At 35.8% G+C, this 17,931-nt stretch overlaps 2 protein-coding genes across 7 annotated transcripts in view; one reads left to right on the top strand and one right to left on the bottom strand.

The window, feature by feature from the left end:
* The window catches only part of LOC123702464 (protein hu-li tai shao), a 91,762-nt gene extending 83,106 nt beyond the window's left edge, over positions 1-8,656 (bottom strand). For all 6 annotated transcript variants that reach the window (XM_045650221.1, XM_045650225.1, XM_045650223.1 and 3 more), the window contains exon 1: positions 8,413-8,656. The gene's annotated coding sequence lies outside the window, so the exon portion shown is untranslated. The remainder of the gene's footprint in view (positions 1-8,412) is intronic.
* An 813-nt stretch (positions 8,657-9,469) lies between these two features.
* LOC123702552 (U4/U6.U5 small nuclear ribonucleoprotein 27 kDa protein) lies at positions 9,470-9,916 on the top strand. The gene has a single exon (XM_045650329.1). It carries the CDS (start codon positions 9,470-9,472, stop codon positions 9,914-9,916), a length of 447 nt encoding a protein of 148 aa, XP_045506285.1.
* The last annotated feature ends 8,015 nt before the right edge of the window (positions 9,917-17,931 follow it).

Genomic DNA, 17,931 nt, shown 5'->3' with positions numbered 1-17,931 from the left:
CTATTAAACTTTACGCTAACGGAAAGCCACTTGTCTAGGGGGGGGCTGTTATGTTATGATGTGATATAGCGTATTTTTATAGCGCCATGAAAAATCATATTCCCAAGGGAATTCCCTTTGAACCAACCGGGTGAAGTAGCAGGCGGAAAGCTAACTAACTGCTGAATAACACAATTACAAGTCAAATGTTTTAAATATGGACCATTCAATAATATTTTTCCCTATTTGTTTTTGTGCTTGGTAATAATGGTATATATCGGTGTAATAATTAATTATCTATGTAAAACTTCTTTAAAAATTGTACGCCACATGGCAGATCACAGCGGATCACTTCATACAATGTAATAACTAATAACCCTTATAATCTCTTTAATCACAATAAATCATTTGTATATGAAATTGAATTTGAAATGTTAAAACCAAGAGCACATACGTACAACCACATCATCAAAAATATTCGTACAAATTGGGTTCCTTATCAAAAATCCCACGGGCGTTTTGGCGGTGCGCCAAGCCGGGGTAATAAAGTGACGTAAACAGGAAGGTTATTATTTAAAAGAGAGCATTACACTGACACGTTTATCACGACAATTGTGTAATTTTGATAAACTTATACATTTGTGAAAACTTGAATTTAACTTCTTTGGCAAGATTCAAAGATGCCAAAATCGTCATCCAACTCCATGACGTGACGGTATTGTCATGACGAGATCTTGTAATGTTACTCTCAACGCGCCTAAAGAAATTTCACTTCCAAAAGGACAAATAGGTATTTTAAAGAAATTCAAATCATTTGTTTTATATCCATGTGATTATTTTTCTTGCCCAAAAGGACCACCATAAAAAGAGGCTACATAAAAACTGGAAAAAATGCACAGTTTATCTGAAATATGTACATAGTGAACATACACATTAGGATATAGTTAACTTATTTGTTATAGGATTTCAGACATTGGATATTATAGTATGTACCTATTAGTTATTACATTATACTTATACCAACATTGATAAAAACAGACAGAAATTATATTCATTACATGTAATTTTAATAAACTTATACATTTGTGAAAACTTGAATTTAACTTCTTTGGCAAGATTCAAAAATGCCAAAATCGTCACCCAACTCCATGACGTGACGGTATTGTCATGACGAGATCTTGTACATTTCAATTATAAAATATACCTACACAATCTTGATTCGCTAAAATTAAATAAAGATAACAATAATAAATTTTCAAATCGCATGATAAGTATTAAAATTAACTGCTTTGACAGCGGTGTAATAAAATCGAAATAAGGTAAGTACCATAAAAAGCAATTTAAATAACAATTCAAGAGAGCTATTAATTTTTTGTACAAACCGTCATCTTTTTAAACCTGTTACCATGTATTTTTTGCGATGGCAATTATGTTTAGATTATATGTATTTATAAAGTTTTAGTTTACAAAATCTATTATGGCAGTTATTTGAATACTACAATACTTATTTTATATTGGGCGAATAGTGTGTAGGTACAGCTCCCTATAATTATAAAAAAATATGGTTTACAGATCATACTGTGTGAATTTATTATTATAATATATAAAGCTACACTACCACTGATTCACTGACTGACTGACATCGGTTTTCTCGGAAACTAAGTGGAAAGTGGGGGGGATTATGACGTGATCGTGTAGAGGTGTGCCGAGAGACCAGAGGAAAAATATAGCGATCTCGATCATCTTCGAAAACCAAGTGGACCCCTGGAGGTGCGCAAAAACGGTGATACCTGGAGGGGGGGGTGTCTGAACAAAAAATGCTCGGAACTGGTGGCGATTACCAGGGGTGGTGGAAAAATGGGGATTTTCGCGAAAACAAGATGGCCGCCGTACTTTGCCAAAATCGCCGTTTATGAATCCTTACGTCTCAAATTTGGCACACGTGCTCTGTTCGAGCCGGCGAATCGATCGGTGCCCCGTTCGAGTGGCTCCGGGCCCCCGTTTCCAACTTCCATACAACGTAAACTCCAACGGCCCGCGGAAACGGTGCGAGTAGGGTGGGGGGTGCCGGAACTAAAAATGATCACCACCCTGGGACGCTACCAGGGAGCCATAGTGGGTCGCTCGGTTTTGGATTTTTTCCATTTTTGGCGCAAACATAAAAACGTAAATTTAGACAAGGTGGCGCATCGCGGAAATACACTCACACCATGTTCGTACTCGCCCAGCTCCCAGGATATCCAGAAAAATCCGAAATCTTAAACTTTCCCTCATCTCTCGAAGACGGTCAACGGCCCGCGCAAACGGTAGCAGCTAAATCTGGGGTGCTCGAACTAAACTTGGAGTAGACCTCGAGCAATTACCACAGATAGTGAAAAAAATTCAAAATGGCGGAAAAAATGGCCGCCGCCATACAAATTCTAAAACGGCCATCGCTGGTCCGATTGCGCTGAAACTTGGCACAGGGGCTTAAATCGAGCCGCACATTGAGATGGCATACTCACAATCGAGTTTCCACCGCTGGTTTCCGAGTTTCATACAACGCGAAATTCGACGGCTCTCCGAAACGGCACTAGATAGCCAGGGGGTGTAGAACTAAAAATTGATCAGGAAGATGGGGCGCTCCCAGGGCAATCGAGAAATTTATAATTGGACGCCATTTTTTTTTCAAAAATGGCCGATTTTTCAAAGCAAGATGGTGGCGCCGGTTTCTTCACGATCGGTCTGAAAATTGACTTCTGTGCTCTAATCGGCCAGATTTACAAAACTGCATACTCAGAATATCTCTCCGACCCCCGGTTTCCATTTTCCATACATCACGAAATTCAACGGCTCTCTGAACTGGTGGCACTTAGGTCGGGGTTGCCGAAGTAAAAAATGTTCAAAAACTTGGTCCGCTTCCAGGCACATAAAAATTTTTGCTAAAAAGCGAAATTTTTTTTTCGAAAATTTTGTATGGAAATTTCCATAGTAGGAAGGGTAATTGAATAGCAACGGCAAAAGACGGCGCCGCGGGCTGCTTGCTGCCCGCGCACCGCGCAACTTCGAGGGTTGACAGCCTCCCGGAGTAGAAAATATTTATTAACTTTTGAACTACCGCACGAGCCAAGCGAGCGAAGCGAGCGAGTCACGGCAGCGGCCAGCGTAAATATCCAAATAGGTAGCGAGGAGCGAAGCGACGAGCGTGTTAGGTTAACTTTTGAACTACTTACCACACGAGCCAAGCGAGCGAAGCGAGCGAGTCGCGTCAACGGCCGGCGTAAATATTGAAATAGGTAGCGAGGAGCGAAGCGACGAGCGTGTTAGGTTAACTTTTGAACTACTTACCGAACGAGCCAAGCGAGCGAAGCGAGCGAGTCGCGTCAACGGCCGGCCTAAAATATATTCAAATGGGTAGCGAGGAGCGAAGCGACGAGCGTGTTAGGTTAACTTATGAACTACCTACCGCACGAGCCAAGCGAGCGAAGCGAGCGAGTTGCGGCAGCGGCCGGCCTAAATATTCAAATAGGTAGCGAGGAGCGAAGCGACGAGCGTGTTAGGTTAACTCTTGAACAGTTTATTATGAAAAGTCACTGCCCGCTATCGATAAGACGTTTAAAAAATTTACCAATATTTGAATAAGTAATTTATAAGCAGTTTAGGTAGCGAGGAGCGAAGCGACGAGCGTGTAAGGTTAACTTTTGAACTACCACACGAGCCATGCGAGCGAAGCGAGCGAGTCACGGCAGCGGCCGGCCTAAATATTCAAATAGGTAGCGAGGAGCGAAGCGACGAGCGTGTTAGGTTAACTTTTGAACTACCTATCGCACGAGCCAAGCGAGCGAAGCGAGCGAGTCGCGGCAGCGGCCGGCCTAAATATTCAAATAGGAAGCGAGGAGCGAAGCGACGAGCGTGTTAGGTTAACTCTTGAACAGTTTATTATGAAAAGTCACTGCCCGCTATCGATAAGACGTTTCAAAAATTTAACAATATTTGAATAAGTAATTTATAAGCAGTTTCGACTGACTGTAGAATCGCTGTTCGCAGATGTTACAAATGAAAAGGAAATTCGAATGCATTTTCAAATGACTGAAGATTTCTGCCCTGGGATGAGCCGCGAGCTGCTTGCAGCTCGCGCACCACGCACCCTCGAAGGTGGATAGCCCCCCGAAATAGAAAATTTTGAATGGGGAATTTATAAGCATTACCGACTGACTGTAGAATCGCTGTTAGGAGATGTAACAAATGGATAGGAAATTTGAATGCATTTTCAAATGACTGAAGATTTCTGCCCTGGGATGAGCCGCGAGCTGCTTGCAGCTCGCGCACCATGCACCCTCGAAGGAGAACCACCCCCCGGAATAGAAAATATTTGAATTTGAAATTTATAAGCACTTCCGATTGACTGTGGAATCGCTGTTTGCAGATAATAGCAAATTGACGGGGAATTTTAATGCATTTTCAAATGACTGAAGATTTCTGTCCTGGGATGCTTCGCGGGCTGCTTGCAGCCCGCGCACTACGCTCCCTCGAAGGTGGACAGCCTCCCGGAGTGGAAAATACTTGAATGGGGAATTTATAAGCATTACCGACTGACTGTGGAATCGCTGTTAGCAGAAAATTACAAATGGACTGGGAATTCTAACACATTTTCTAATGACTGCCCTATTGCTTCAACCCAGGGGCAAAAGGGGCTCGCGGGCTGCTTGCAGCCCGCGCACAACGCACCAGCTAGTTTAAGTATAAAAATACAAGTAGTATGTATTTCAATTGCCTAGTTACTGTACAATACACACAACAAAACATAATACATAGTATTAATATAAACTGTCTAAGTAATGGTTCAAATGCAAGTGTGAGTTTATATGTTTGATTTCTCGAACTACTGAACCTTTTTGTAAAATTGTAAAAAATTTCAGGCAATCAGCTTGTTTAATATCAATTCTCTTTATTTCGTTTTTATTTACTTAAACTTCTATTATATACGTTGTTACAATTTGTTGAGACTGTACTTTTTATTCATGATTCACTTAGATTAGCAATAAATTTAAAATTTTCAGTCCGTTATTCAATAATGATGTTATGAAATTGGAATGACGTTTTTTGGCATACAACAATAAAGCATCATACAAAAAGCAATAAAATTGATTTAGGATACCTACATAAATGAGCTATCTAACACTGAAAGAATTTTTCAAATCGTACCAGTAGCTCAGGAACTGCTGGTATGATTAGTGTGTTCAAACAACAACCTCTTTAGCTTTATAATATAAATGTTCTTCATTTAATATTCTATCCTTGGTTTTAAGGCTTTGCGTAGAGTATCATCAAAACTGCGTTATTAAATCAAATGGTGCTCTTACTATACATGTAAATTTCTTCAATATTAATCAAACTAGAATAAATAAAAATAAGTAAATAGCAACTAATAACTAATAAGTTGTTGTGTGTGTAGTTCTCTTGGTATTAATTAGAAAAAGATTATTATTAAACTCATGTAAAAGTTACATGCTCATTACAAAATCTCATGCTTCAGTTTGAAAATCCAAACCCAATTCAATATTAACGATTTAATAAACTAAATGTATGAGCAACTATGTCAAAACTCCATATGTGGCTACAACATGAGCATGTTACAAACTTAGGTGTGTCTAGTTTTAATGTACTGTATACATGCATTAGTATATGTATATAAATGTTAAAATGCGTGATTTTGTCCACATTAATGGTAATAAAAACCTCTGTTGACCTCATTGTATTTGATAGTTGAAGGTTGGGAGAGCTTGCGAAAATTTTGCTTGAGGAAATGTACTTATATTTTTTACTAGATTTCCGCCCGCGGCTTCGCCCGCGTTTGCAAAGGAAAACCCGCATATTTCCCGTTCCCGTGGGATTTCAACACTAGTTCTTTATAAATTTATATTTATAAACTAGCTGTCCGCCCTGGCTTCACCCCTGGTACATGTTTACGTCTTCTTTCCATAACCATCCTCATACTCCAAGTAATATTATAAAATGAGAATGAATGAAATTGTTCTTGAGTTATGTGCTTACCAACACACTTTGTGATTCATTTTTATATTAATACTAGCGGTCCGCCCCGGCTTCGCCCGTGGTACATATTAACGTTTTCTCTACATAAGAACCATCCTCGTACTTCAAGGAATATAATAAAAAAAGAATTATCGAAATCGGTTCAGCCGTTCTCGAGTTATGGAATTACAACGAAAAGTGGCATTGATTTTTATATATTAGAGAAGATATAATATAGATATAGGATGTTTAATTATAGATAACACGCATATTTGCATAGTCACAAATACATATATATATATATATTATATTTGCATTTGATGTAGGCTATCAAACCACACTAAGAGATAACAGATGCACATATGTTTTTGATATGGTCACATGTGATAATAAAATTAATTAACTAGTCTACATAAATAGTTTATTACAATGTTAGTCATGCAATTTGCACTAATTGTTTTATAAAACAATAATTTTACATACATATTATGAGAGTACATCTTTATTTTTATAACTTAATACAGTGATAATAGGTGAATGTTATAGCTAAACATTTTGTTTGTTTGCTTGAATGCGCTATTCTCAAGAACTACTGGTCCGATTAGAAAAATTATTAGAAAGCCTATTTATTAAGGAAGGCTATAAACTTTATCATCACTCTCAAACTGAACTGCAAAAATAGCTGCAGAGCCATGTGGGTAAAACCGCGGGGCGCACCTAGTTTAGATATAAGAAGAAGTTAAAAATTATATTGTACCTCTATCTTACAATAATAAAATATGTCAATATGGCTCACTTAAAAATTACTGCGTCGTAATTTATACACTGTAAATTTGTAATAACACTATATTTATAGACATTATCATCCCTAGGTAAGTTAATAATAAAATTTTATAAAGATTAAAAAGGTCAGTTTATGGTACAGGAATTAAAATAGAAATTTCTATTTCTAGGGTGAAAAGCTAAGGTGAAAAGGGTCTAGAAAAAAGATGCTTCATCCTCTTTTGTTATACCTATAAATTAAAATGATATTTGTGTAAAAATACATATTAATTCACTAAAAAACTGCATTAAATCCATTGCAATGCCCCATACCCCACAAGGGGATATGGGACTTCACATATAATATATTCTATACTAGCTGCTCCGCGCGGTTTCACCCCCGCGGCTCCACTCCTGTTGGTGTTAGCGTGATGATATATATTCTATAGCCTTCATCGATAAATGAGCTATCTAACACTAAAGAATTTTTCGAATCGGACAAGTAGTTCCCGAGATTAGCGCGTTCAAACAAACAAACTCATCAGCTTTATAATATTAGTATAGATTTGCCAACTTAAAGTAAATTATTCCATATAGGTATATGATAATATGCAAAATTAATTAATTTACCAAATTCAATGAACTTTTCCTTCCTCAATCTATTCACAACCAAGCATTTATATTATTAATTTATAGTTATTATTGGTGAATATTCATAATTCATAGTTTGTTATATTATGTTATTTGCATTTTATTCCTATAAACCTAGATTACGTCATGTTCATTCATACTGGTACATACAAAATAACATGGTTCCTTTTCTTTAATGACGATATGCAGGTACACCTATTCTGTTTTGAAAAATTTTAAATAAAAATATCTATGTTAAATCCAAACCAAATTTGAATATTAAATAAATTTTAAGTTTATCTACACAAAAAAGAAAAATATAGTCTATCTTATCTGTATAAATTGTTTTGCACCAAGATATTGAGATAACAAGACCGAAATAAATACATTGATTGTACAATACTAGATTTAAATGCTCAGCAAATTAGAAACCTCTGCAGTGATCAAGCAATTTTACTATTAACCCTGTTCCAATCTTATTTCTAGATTGTAAGTACAATAATTTATAAGATCGACCAAGTTACTAGGTCGATTACGGATTAACCGACCAAATTGAATGCGCGTTGCTATGGACAAAGGAATGTACAAAGAGTGGTCACTGCAAATCAGTCGGGTTGCATCACCAGCCCGCGCCCTAGGTATGACATCACCTCTATTGAAGTAGATAACAAGCAATTCAAGTGTCACACCCAGTATATAGGTATAAAAAACGTAATGAATAACATAAACCGTGAATAGAACACGTAGTTACGGTACCGTTGACCGTTTATAGACTTACAATACACACTACAGGTAAATATGTCGGAAAGAAAAAGGAAATACGTCGATTACCGCAGCAAGCGACAAACATCCCGAAATATAGCGTCTTAGTCATTATGCAGCGGTCGAGGCTAAAAAAAACGACCCATTTTAATTTACGGTTCATGAAACCACACCCATGATTTCGTGTTTTAAACAATCTTCATCATCACATCCTATAAGATTCTGTTATAATTTGAATAATTAAACGAATATTATGCCGATACTCACCGGCAGCTTAGTCCAAGAAGCGATAAGTCGATAAATTATTGTCACAGCACAAAATCACTTCACTTATTGAGTAGCTGAGTAACTTACACTAAGCACACAAACGACATAATATTGCAAACGATACACGCACAGATCGTTTTCTTGTATGTTTTAATGCACTAGCACCACCGACATTACGCGTGAGCGCGTTATTTCTTTTTCATACATAAAAAAGAGGCCTGCCCGTGCCGCTTCCAAAGATCGATGTCGGCATCTGTTTCTTTTTTTCACCGAGGACGGCAGTGCGGCGCTGGTGTCGCAGTGATTAAAAAGTTGATAATATTGGCCACTAGATGTCACTAACAAATGTTGCCATCCTTCTTGGATTCATCAAAACAAATTACAAATAATTATTATCAATTAAATTTACATAATTATAATATATAAATTTATAATTTCATCATGTTATAAAATTTATCACATAGGGCGAATATATTTATCAAGACCCGTAATTTGAAGGAGACCTTATTATTATTACGAGTTTATTATAAAACTTATTTTAATTTTAAATTAAAGTTAAATTATGTAAGTTTTCCGGTGTTCATTATCTTAAAAAATAAAAGATAAATATTTTTAGCATAGCAACACTGAAATATTCGAAAATCATTTTACGCAGGTTTTTAAATATAAATAAAAATAAAATGTTCTTGCTGTAGAATAAAACATATTATTATTAAAAATAAAATCTCCAAGATAATTTTTTCTTTGATTAATTTTTAGCCCAATTGCATTTATTTCTTATATATATATTATATTATATAAAATCAGATCAGAAGCAACAACCAAGATGTGTAATGGAACGCATCATTTGGACATTCAAATTTCTCAGTCATTCAAAACGTCATTCATTCCAAAAATGGCGTACGCGTAGGTTGTGTGTTACTGTTGTTTTAATTTTTAGTTTTTATTTTACAAAGTTTACACACTGTTGACTAAAACTAGGTGAGTATTGCTTAATTATTAATCAATTTTTACATTCGAATTTGTTATTTATTAGGAATTGTGTGTTTCAGTTATAATGGGCCGGTCGCCTAGTCCCCGTCGGCGTGACCGTGACGAAAGACGGGACCGTCGTGATCGCGACAGGCGCAGACCGCGCACACGGTCACGATCGCGGTCACTAGAACGCCGCAGACGGTCACCAGAACGGGAAAGACGGCGGTCACCATCGCCACGGCGGCGTCGATCCCGCTCAATATCTCCTACACCAACGACTTCCTTCGTACCTAAAGGAAAGAAAAGTTACGTCGAACGGCCCATAGTCACGCCGGCGGATTTGGAGGGAAAAACGCCGGAAGAACAGGAAATGCTAAAGGTAATGGGTTTCTGCGGCTTCGACACTACGAAAGGCAAAAAAGTAGATGGTAACGTTGAAGGTGAGGTGCACGTCGTCTTAAAACGTAAGTACAGGCAGTATATGAATAGGAAAGGTGGCTTCAACAGGCCCTTGGATTTTGTGGCGTAACGGTATCGCACAACCTCTGACCTCCAGGGTCGTTTTTACATGCTATGTGATAGTTTTAAAGCTTGTCCCGATAGCTGGTTAAACCTGTTCTTATTTTGATGGAATACAATTGGATTAAACCCCCATTTGAACTTGAACTTGAATATTACAAAGCAGTTTGATATTAAAATTGCAATTTGCAATGTAACAGTCTTTTGTCCAATAAATCAGGTTCTAGAAAGGGACAAGCTTTAAAGTGTTAGTATTAAGTGTTATACATGTTTTCCATTTTGTATTCAAACATATTTTTAGTTACAGCTGTGGTATATTTACAAAACTATAATTTACAATTAATATAATAACTAAGCATCTATTCAGAAAGTACAATTTCTTATAAGAAGAAAAAATAAATAATTTAATATTTTCTTTTATTAAAAGAATGCAATTTCTTAATATATTTTTTGTTTCGAATATTTCTATTATACAATTTGACAATTTATTTTGGACAAAAGTTAATTTTAAATATTATTTTCATACACTATTATATATTCATATCTTACAAAATTATTTAAGTTTGTGTGAAACCTTATTTTAGATATCCCATACCTACAATATATTTTGGATATCTAATCTAATGATATCACAAAACAAATGAAAAATAATAAAAAATAAAATGTCATAGCTGTAATTAAAAATTGTAAATTGGTTGCAAAACTACATGAAACAGTTTAAAAACTTTTATGAAAAGTTCTTCCCCTAAAAGAGCTTTTAAATAAGAACAAGGTTATACTTTTAACATAATACCTTATTCTATAGTATTGATAATGTTTTAGACATGAAAAAGATTTTAAATATACATGAAATCTCAATATCTTAGGTGTTTATACCAAACTTTAAAAATTGGGTAATTTTCTTTCAAATCACGAAAATGCTGTTTTGATGTGTGCTGTATATTTACAGAAAAGTCTGTCAGATGAAAAATATCTGTCATTCCCTTCTGTACCACACATATTATAACAAAATGTTAAAAATTAACCAGATATTAAAATTAACCTCACAAAGTGAAGATACCAATATATTTATCATATCATTATCTGCTCAATTAGGCAATGTAACAGGTTCAATATGATTTATTCATAATTATATGATCCAGAGACTTAATATTCCATAATTATTTTTTTTATACATACATTTCTCACCATTTAAACCATCCCTGCACTACAACAAACATCACCAAAATAAGCTAAGCCCATAAATCAGCTTAGCCATTCTTGAGTTTCAGTGAAACAAAAGAACAGCAATTGATGTATACAATATATACCATCTGTACATCCCAGCTTTGCGTGTTGTACATTTTTGAAGATTGGTTGTACCAACTTAGGATTTGACTCCAAACACTTTCCTGGTGATCATTATGATCAAATGCATAGTTTACGGTTTTATATAAGACATACTAACATTCATATATATTTATTAATTCAATACCATTCTACACACAGGAAACCCTTCACCATTTATACTATACACACAGATATTTATACTCACACAATTAATAAAAAAAAGCTGTTTCTGTAGTTTTGTAACGTCAACTAGTATATAAGCCCGTCTTACAGTGGCCGTGCGTTGCTAACGCCCGCACGGTGTCCGGTACCGCGCTCTGCGCACCAAGAAACGGGGTGGAGTCGATTATGTTGCGACCTTGTGGTCTGTGAAGCTATACGGTGGTACCTATTGGTTCGCCGCACTGTGTGGTGTGTTTGATTGGTCATTTTTTTGTATTTTGGCTGTGGTTTTTTGATAAATTTACCGTCTGTCAGCTTTAAATAATGCAAATTGACAATTTTACCGTGTCTTTAATGGTAAATACAGTTATTTATTAGAGATTGGCAACGGACTATCGACAACGAAACAACTCTGTACAATATCTGTCCAAATGCTCATCCAAAAAGTGTTAAGTGTTTGCAAGCAATAGGATATTTTTACTCAACTCCTATTGGTTGTAGTACTACGATCAAACTACCCACATTCACAGTGGAATAGCTTCACACGACCGTTTATAAGACTGAAGCGGCCGGTGCCTTGGTTACAAGTTTCCCGCGCGACGTGCCACACAGCAATAGATGATATATTTATACACATATACACCCCCTACCCCCCTTTATCCTCCACAGTTACAATAGTTCAAGCCTGCCGGACTAGAGTGTTGTGTTTTTCATATATTTCAATGTTGTTCAAGTTACGAATCGGTATTTTTAGCGATCTGTAATAAAAAGTGATGTTTTTCAATTTTTTTACAAAAAATGTTACCTTACTTCAGTTTTTTGGTAGCTTGAACGTTGAAATGTCTGTAAAAACAGAGCATTCTACTGCGGCAGTCTCAATAGCCCATATACAAATGTTATTTATTACAATTTTTGTGATATTTTATATGAATAAGCACACACGGCGCGCGGGGGGCACGCGTAGCATTTATGTCAACGCAAAATCGACTTCAATCCGTTTGTCACAACATCCGCACCCAATGAATGAATCACTAAAGTTGTTTTAAAACAACTAACACAGAAAAATTGCAAAATTATCCCCCCTTTTTCTACGGCATTCGTCCAAAAAGAATGCCTCAAACTTTTTTTATTCCTAAACGATTGTCAGGGTACACAATTGTATCAAAAATCGATTACAGTAGATTTTTTTTGTTTTCTTTTTTATGAAGGGAGTTTTTTAAACCATTTGCTGTCGCATTTACAGTATATCGCGACTTTTTTGTTCTATGTTTTTTTAAAGAAACTCCCAAAAACATTTTTTATTTGTTACAAAATTTTTTAAGTATCATAAAAAATACACAAGATTCATTCCCACGTGTACATACCACGAATTTATTTAACTTGTAATTCAAAATTGTACATTTTTTGGTTGTAAGTGTAAATTGAATTCAAAATATTTAAGTTTTACGAATTTTTCTCTCGTAAAATATGTTTTTCTGATTGCTTACTCTTTCTACAGTTAAATGTCTGTAACTGTAGATCAAATTGTAATTTAAACACATTTATTTTTATTATTGAGTAATCTGTTTGTTTTTTGAAAAAAAAAATCATTTTTTTTTCAACAATGTTTCCACAATAGAGTGCATTTGTAATTGTAAAATTTTTTGTTAGGGCTAAAAAATGTTTATTTTGGCTATGAATGTATGCGATATTTTTTTCTGTAAGCCCTTATAAATTTATTATTTAAAAAAATGCAAACTTTTGAGTTTCTTTACTTATGTATGTTTTTAAGATAAATTGATATTTAAGTTGTTTGTCTCGTATTGTAAACATTATCAAAATATGTACATCAAAAGTTGACACAAAATGCTCTGATTTGTATAACTTGAAAATTGTTCGTAATAATAACAGAAACACATTTATTGTATTGTATTTGGAGATCCATGATCAACAAATTGTACTGATAGATTATTCAGAATCTTTGAAAAAACGTTTTTTTTTTATGCAATACCATGTTTTTAATGTGTCAACCATTTTTACTCTGTAATAAAAATAAATGTTTCTGTAACTTTTGGTTTAAGTTTTGTTAAATTTGTGTTCTATTTGATCACACTTTTAATTTAAGAAAGAAATACGTTTTTCTGAAGGTTTGATTAGAATAATGTGTGTGATCAAATATAAAAAATGTAAAACTTTAATAAAAATCTGATTTCCTATGTTTGTGTTTTATTTGAACCCTTCTGTATTTTATGCCAGCTAGTGATAATAAAACTGTTTTAAAATTCTCACAATTTTAAAATCGTGAAAATATATTAGAATGTATGGATGTTTATTACTCTCAAAAAAAAAAACTACTGGACGGATTTCGATGAAACTACAGTAATATAGGTTTTACATTAGATTTTAGAATGACACACCTATAAATATGCTTGATTTTGCTCCCAGGCACAGAATAATAACTAGTAGCCCCGGGGGAAACATGTTAGTTAAAAATACGACGAGTATCACCTAAACCACCCCCTAATTAAAAAAAATCACATAACGAATTTTCGACATATTACAAAATTCCGAGCGTTTAAATAATACAATTTGCCTTCGACAAATAGTGGACAAATACATTCATTCGGGTAAATTAAAAAAAGAAACTGACTTCACAAAAAGATAAAAATATAGAAAACTTATGTCTATTTGACACTAGATGGCGTTGTGCCATTGTTAGACCTCCATACCTCTCGATAGCTCACTATTAGGCGTCAGGATTTCCTCTGCCCTCCATTGTTCGCGCAATGGTGGGTAGCGACAGATCCTGGCGCGCGGTGATCACGTTCTCCGAGGACGTGATCTCGCGGAAAGAGGAGGCGGAGCGGGTTCGCGAGAGGGATCCTCACGCAGACCCGATCCGGCGCCGACGTCCTATTGGGCGTCGTCGTCGCGTTGCGGCTGATTTACGCGGCCGCAACCAGCCTCCCTAACGAAGGGCGCCGGGCGATGGAGCGGGGATTGAGTCCATCGTCCGGTGAGATGAGGCAGCGTGAGACGTGTTCCGCTCACGCCGCCCCATGAGGTTAGAGCTGGCGGGCTCATAGTTTGTGTTGGCCTGGAGACGGGCAGCTGCTGATGGGGTCACGGACGAATTCTACCTATACCCGTGGCCCCGTCGTTTATGTGGCTTGACGGAACACAGTGGGGTTTTGGTCGGTAAGAATCCGACATAACCCGCGGCCCTTTCCCCCGGAGGCCGTGGGTATCTATGCAAGATTTCCCCACTCAAAAAAAAAAAAAAAAAAAAAAAAAAGGCGTCAGGATTTCAAAAACAAAGCATCCCTATTATTCAAAAAAATATTTTATAAGCAATTTTGTATATCGATGATACAGAGAAAAATCAATAATCATAGTACCTTAACGAAGTTAACATTTAGGCTAAGCGCGCACCACGATTTTATGCAGCGTGATTATTTTATCGCAGAAATACAACGTATGAGTTACTATGACAATGCGCGCACATGCGATTAAATAATCGCAGCGATTTTAAAATTGTGATTTGTCACATTTTGCTGCGACTGCTCGCGACGCGATTGTCGCGAAAATGAAATGCAGAATATGAAATTGTATGGTACCGCGCGCACTGCGATAATAAAATCGCACACTCGGGCCCGGCCGGCACTTCACTTGTGTTTCGTCTGTCCAACAGTAAACATCGTAGTGGTATAGGTAGGTACTGTTTGGTAAACATAAATTCAGTAATCTGTCAAAGGTTTGAATTTATTTATTTATTTAACACTTTATTGTACAAGAAACAAAATATACATAAAGGTTACAATAATAAAAAAAATAAAAAAGCACAAAGGGCGGCCTTTTGGCGGAATTTTCATTCTATAATAGCTAAAGAATTTTTTGGGATACATCCGAAGTTTATTGTATTTCTGACTAGCTTTCCACCCGCGGCATCACCCGCGCAGTCAAAGAAAAACCCGCATAGTTCCCGATTTCCGGGATAAAACCGATCCTATGTCCTTTCTCGGGTATCAAAATATCTCCATACCAAATTTACAGACAGACAGAGTTACTTTCGCATTTATAATATTAGTATGGATAAAAGAAACTTTTGACAATTATATCTGCTGTAAAAGAATGAGTCCAATATAGACGAATTTTCTTTTTTTTTTTTTCTTATCCTCCGAAGTAGAGTATAAAGACAAGCAACTTGTACGAAATCCATGATGAAAGTGAGTAAGGATCACTATTAAATTATCGCTGTGCGCGCACCGTACTCTCTGCGATTTTCTACAGCGCGATTTTGAAATCGTGTCGTAAAAATTAAAATCGTGGTGCGCGCTTAGCCTTAGATTATCCGATTAACTTTTAAGTTAATTTCAAAAAATGTTAACGGACTGCTTAACTTCCGTTAATTTACCCTAACTCCTTAGTCCGATAATCGTTAATCCAGTACGACAGAGACAATTTAGGTGGTGGAAACAGCAACGCGAGTACCTAACAACGGCGATGATGAGGAAGAAGACTTTTTTTGTCTGTCTGTCTATCTCTCAGTCTAAAGAAAAACACAGATCTTTAAAAAGGAAAGCTCAAAATCTCGTCAAAATATGTCTTTGCATGAGATCAATCGACTCTCTCCGTTGAGAGCACTCTCTCAGTTGCATCGTTATGCAGCTTTTCTTGGAGACAGATTTTTAAAAACTGTAATTACTAAAAATATAATAGTGCTCTGTGCTATTCCCTCAAACGCTGCAGTTGAAAGTCTGTTGTTCACGGGAAAATATATTTTAACCCCGAAAAGCCTCGCTTTAAGACGACAACTTTAAACTAATGTTTATGAAAATAAATACTGATATTATGCTAGATGTTAAATTACACATTTCAATTATACACCTTGTTTTTGTTATTAGCCTGTGAACTACTACTTAGATCTTACACCAACAGACCAACAGTTCTTATAATTTTCATGACGACAGGATAGCAAATTAAATGTGTTTACGGATTAACGGTTAACTTTATCAGTAGCTGAAGAGCTTTATAACATTTGATAAAAAATGAATCGTGGAATCATACTTATTATACAAACAAAATCCTTAAAAAATAGCTCAATTCAATGTCAATAGTCAGTTTAAATCGGCATCGAAAATCAAATGTGTAAACTTGCAAGGTATAGCTGCTAATATTTGTTTGTACTTTGGTAGTGTTCTATGATTTTAACACAGACCTATTTTTAATCATAATTTGGGAATTCTTAGATTCGACAGTAGTGTTATACTATCTTTAGTTATGTACTTGTATAATACCTGTCTGTGTTGCATATACGTAGTAAGTATATAATTATTAAATAAATAAATAAATAAAGCCTTTTATTTCCCATAAAAAATTACAACATTATGATTATAAAACTAAGTCTGGAGAACTACTCATTCCTCCTGAACAGGAACCCCTGTCTGGGTAAAGGCCTCCTCCAACCTGCACCATTCGTTCCTATCCCTAGCGTATTGGATCCACTCATTTCCTGCTATGTTTATGATGTCATCAGTCCATCGTTTCGTGGGTCGTCCTTTCCGTCGTTTTCCTTGTGGTCCTTGCCACCTTGTTACTTCTGCTGTCCATCGTTTGTCTTTGTACCTTGCCACATGACCCGCCCATTTCCATTTAAGTCTTAGACTGAAGTGTAGAGCATCAATTAGCTTTGTCTTTTTTCTTATATACCCGCTCCTTACTTTATCTAGTTTTCTAATTTTTAGGATGCTCCTTTCCATAGCTTTTTGGCAGTTAGTAATTTTTGTTTTTATTTTAGTATTATAGGTCCAGAGTTGACATCCATAGGTGAGAGTTGGTAAGATGCATGTATCTATTACTGTTTTCTTTAAGTTGAGTGGATAGTTACATTTCATAATCTCTTTCATTGCCCAGTATTTTTTCCAGCTTGTATTTATTCGACGTTCTACCTCTTCTTCTTCGCTTCTATCCTCGAATGATACTACTCTTCCTAGGTATATATACTTATCTACGTACTCAATTGTTTTTCCTTCTAGTATAATTGTATGTTTGTAGCTATTTGTCATTAATTTTGTTTTTTCTTTATTCATTTGCAGCCCTACTTTTTCGCTCCTTTCTCCTAGTTGTTTAAGCATTTTATTTATTTTACTACTACTTTCAGCAAATAGGACAATATCGTCCGCAAATCTTAGGTGACTCAGAAACCGGTTACCGATTTTAACTCCTTCGTTTTCCCATTTTAAATCGTCAAAGATGTTTTGTAGAACTGCTATAAAGATCTTAGGAGACATAGGGTCGCCCTGCTTCACTCCTCTTAGGATTGGTATGTCTAGTCCTCGTTTTTCTAATTTCACACAGCTACTACTACCATTATAAATATTTTTAAGAATGTCCTGGTATTTTTGATGGATTCCACATTTGTTCAGTGTTTCCCATATTGCGTCGTGTGATATCGTATCGAATGCTTTTGCGTAGTCGATGAAGGCTATATATAATGGTCTATTAAACTCCTTGTATTTCTCTATAATTTGTTGCATAACATGAATGTGGTCTATG

The sequence above is a fragment of the Colias croceus genome, chromosome 23 (genome assembly GCF_905220415.1).
Source record: "Colias croceus chromosome 23, ilColCroc2.1".
NCBI classification, from domain to species: domain Eukaryota; kingdom Metazoa; phylum Arthropoda; class Insecta; order Lepidoptera; family Pieridae; genus Colias; species Colias croceus.
The sequence above is the reverse complement of the archived record's forward strand: the minus strand, read 5'-3'. Positions and strand labels throughout refer to the sequence as shown.

Bases quoted from the DNA above. Each gene is read 5' to 3' on its own strand.
- LOC123702552 (XM_045650329.1), top strand. From the start codon at position 9,470: ATGGGCCGGTCGCCTAGTCCCCGTCGGCGTGACCGTGACGAAAGACGG.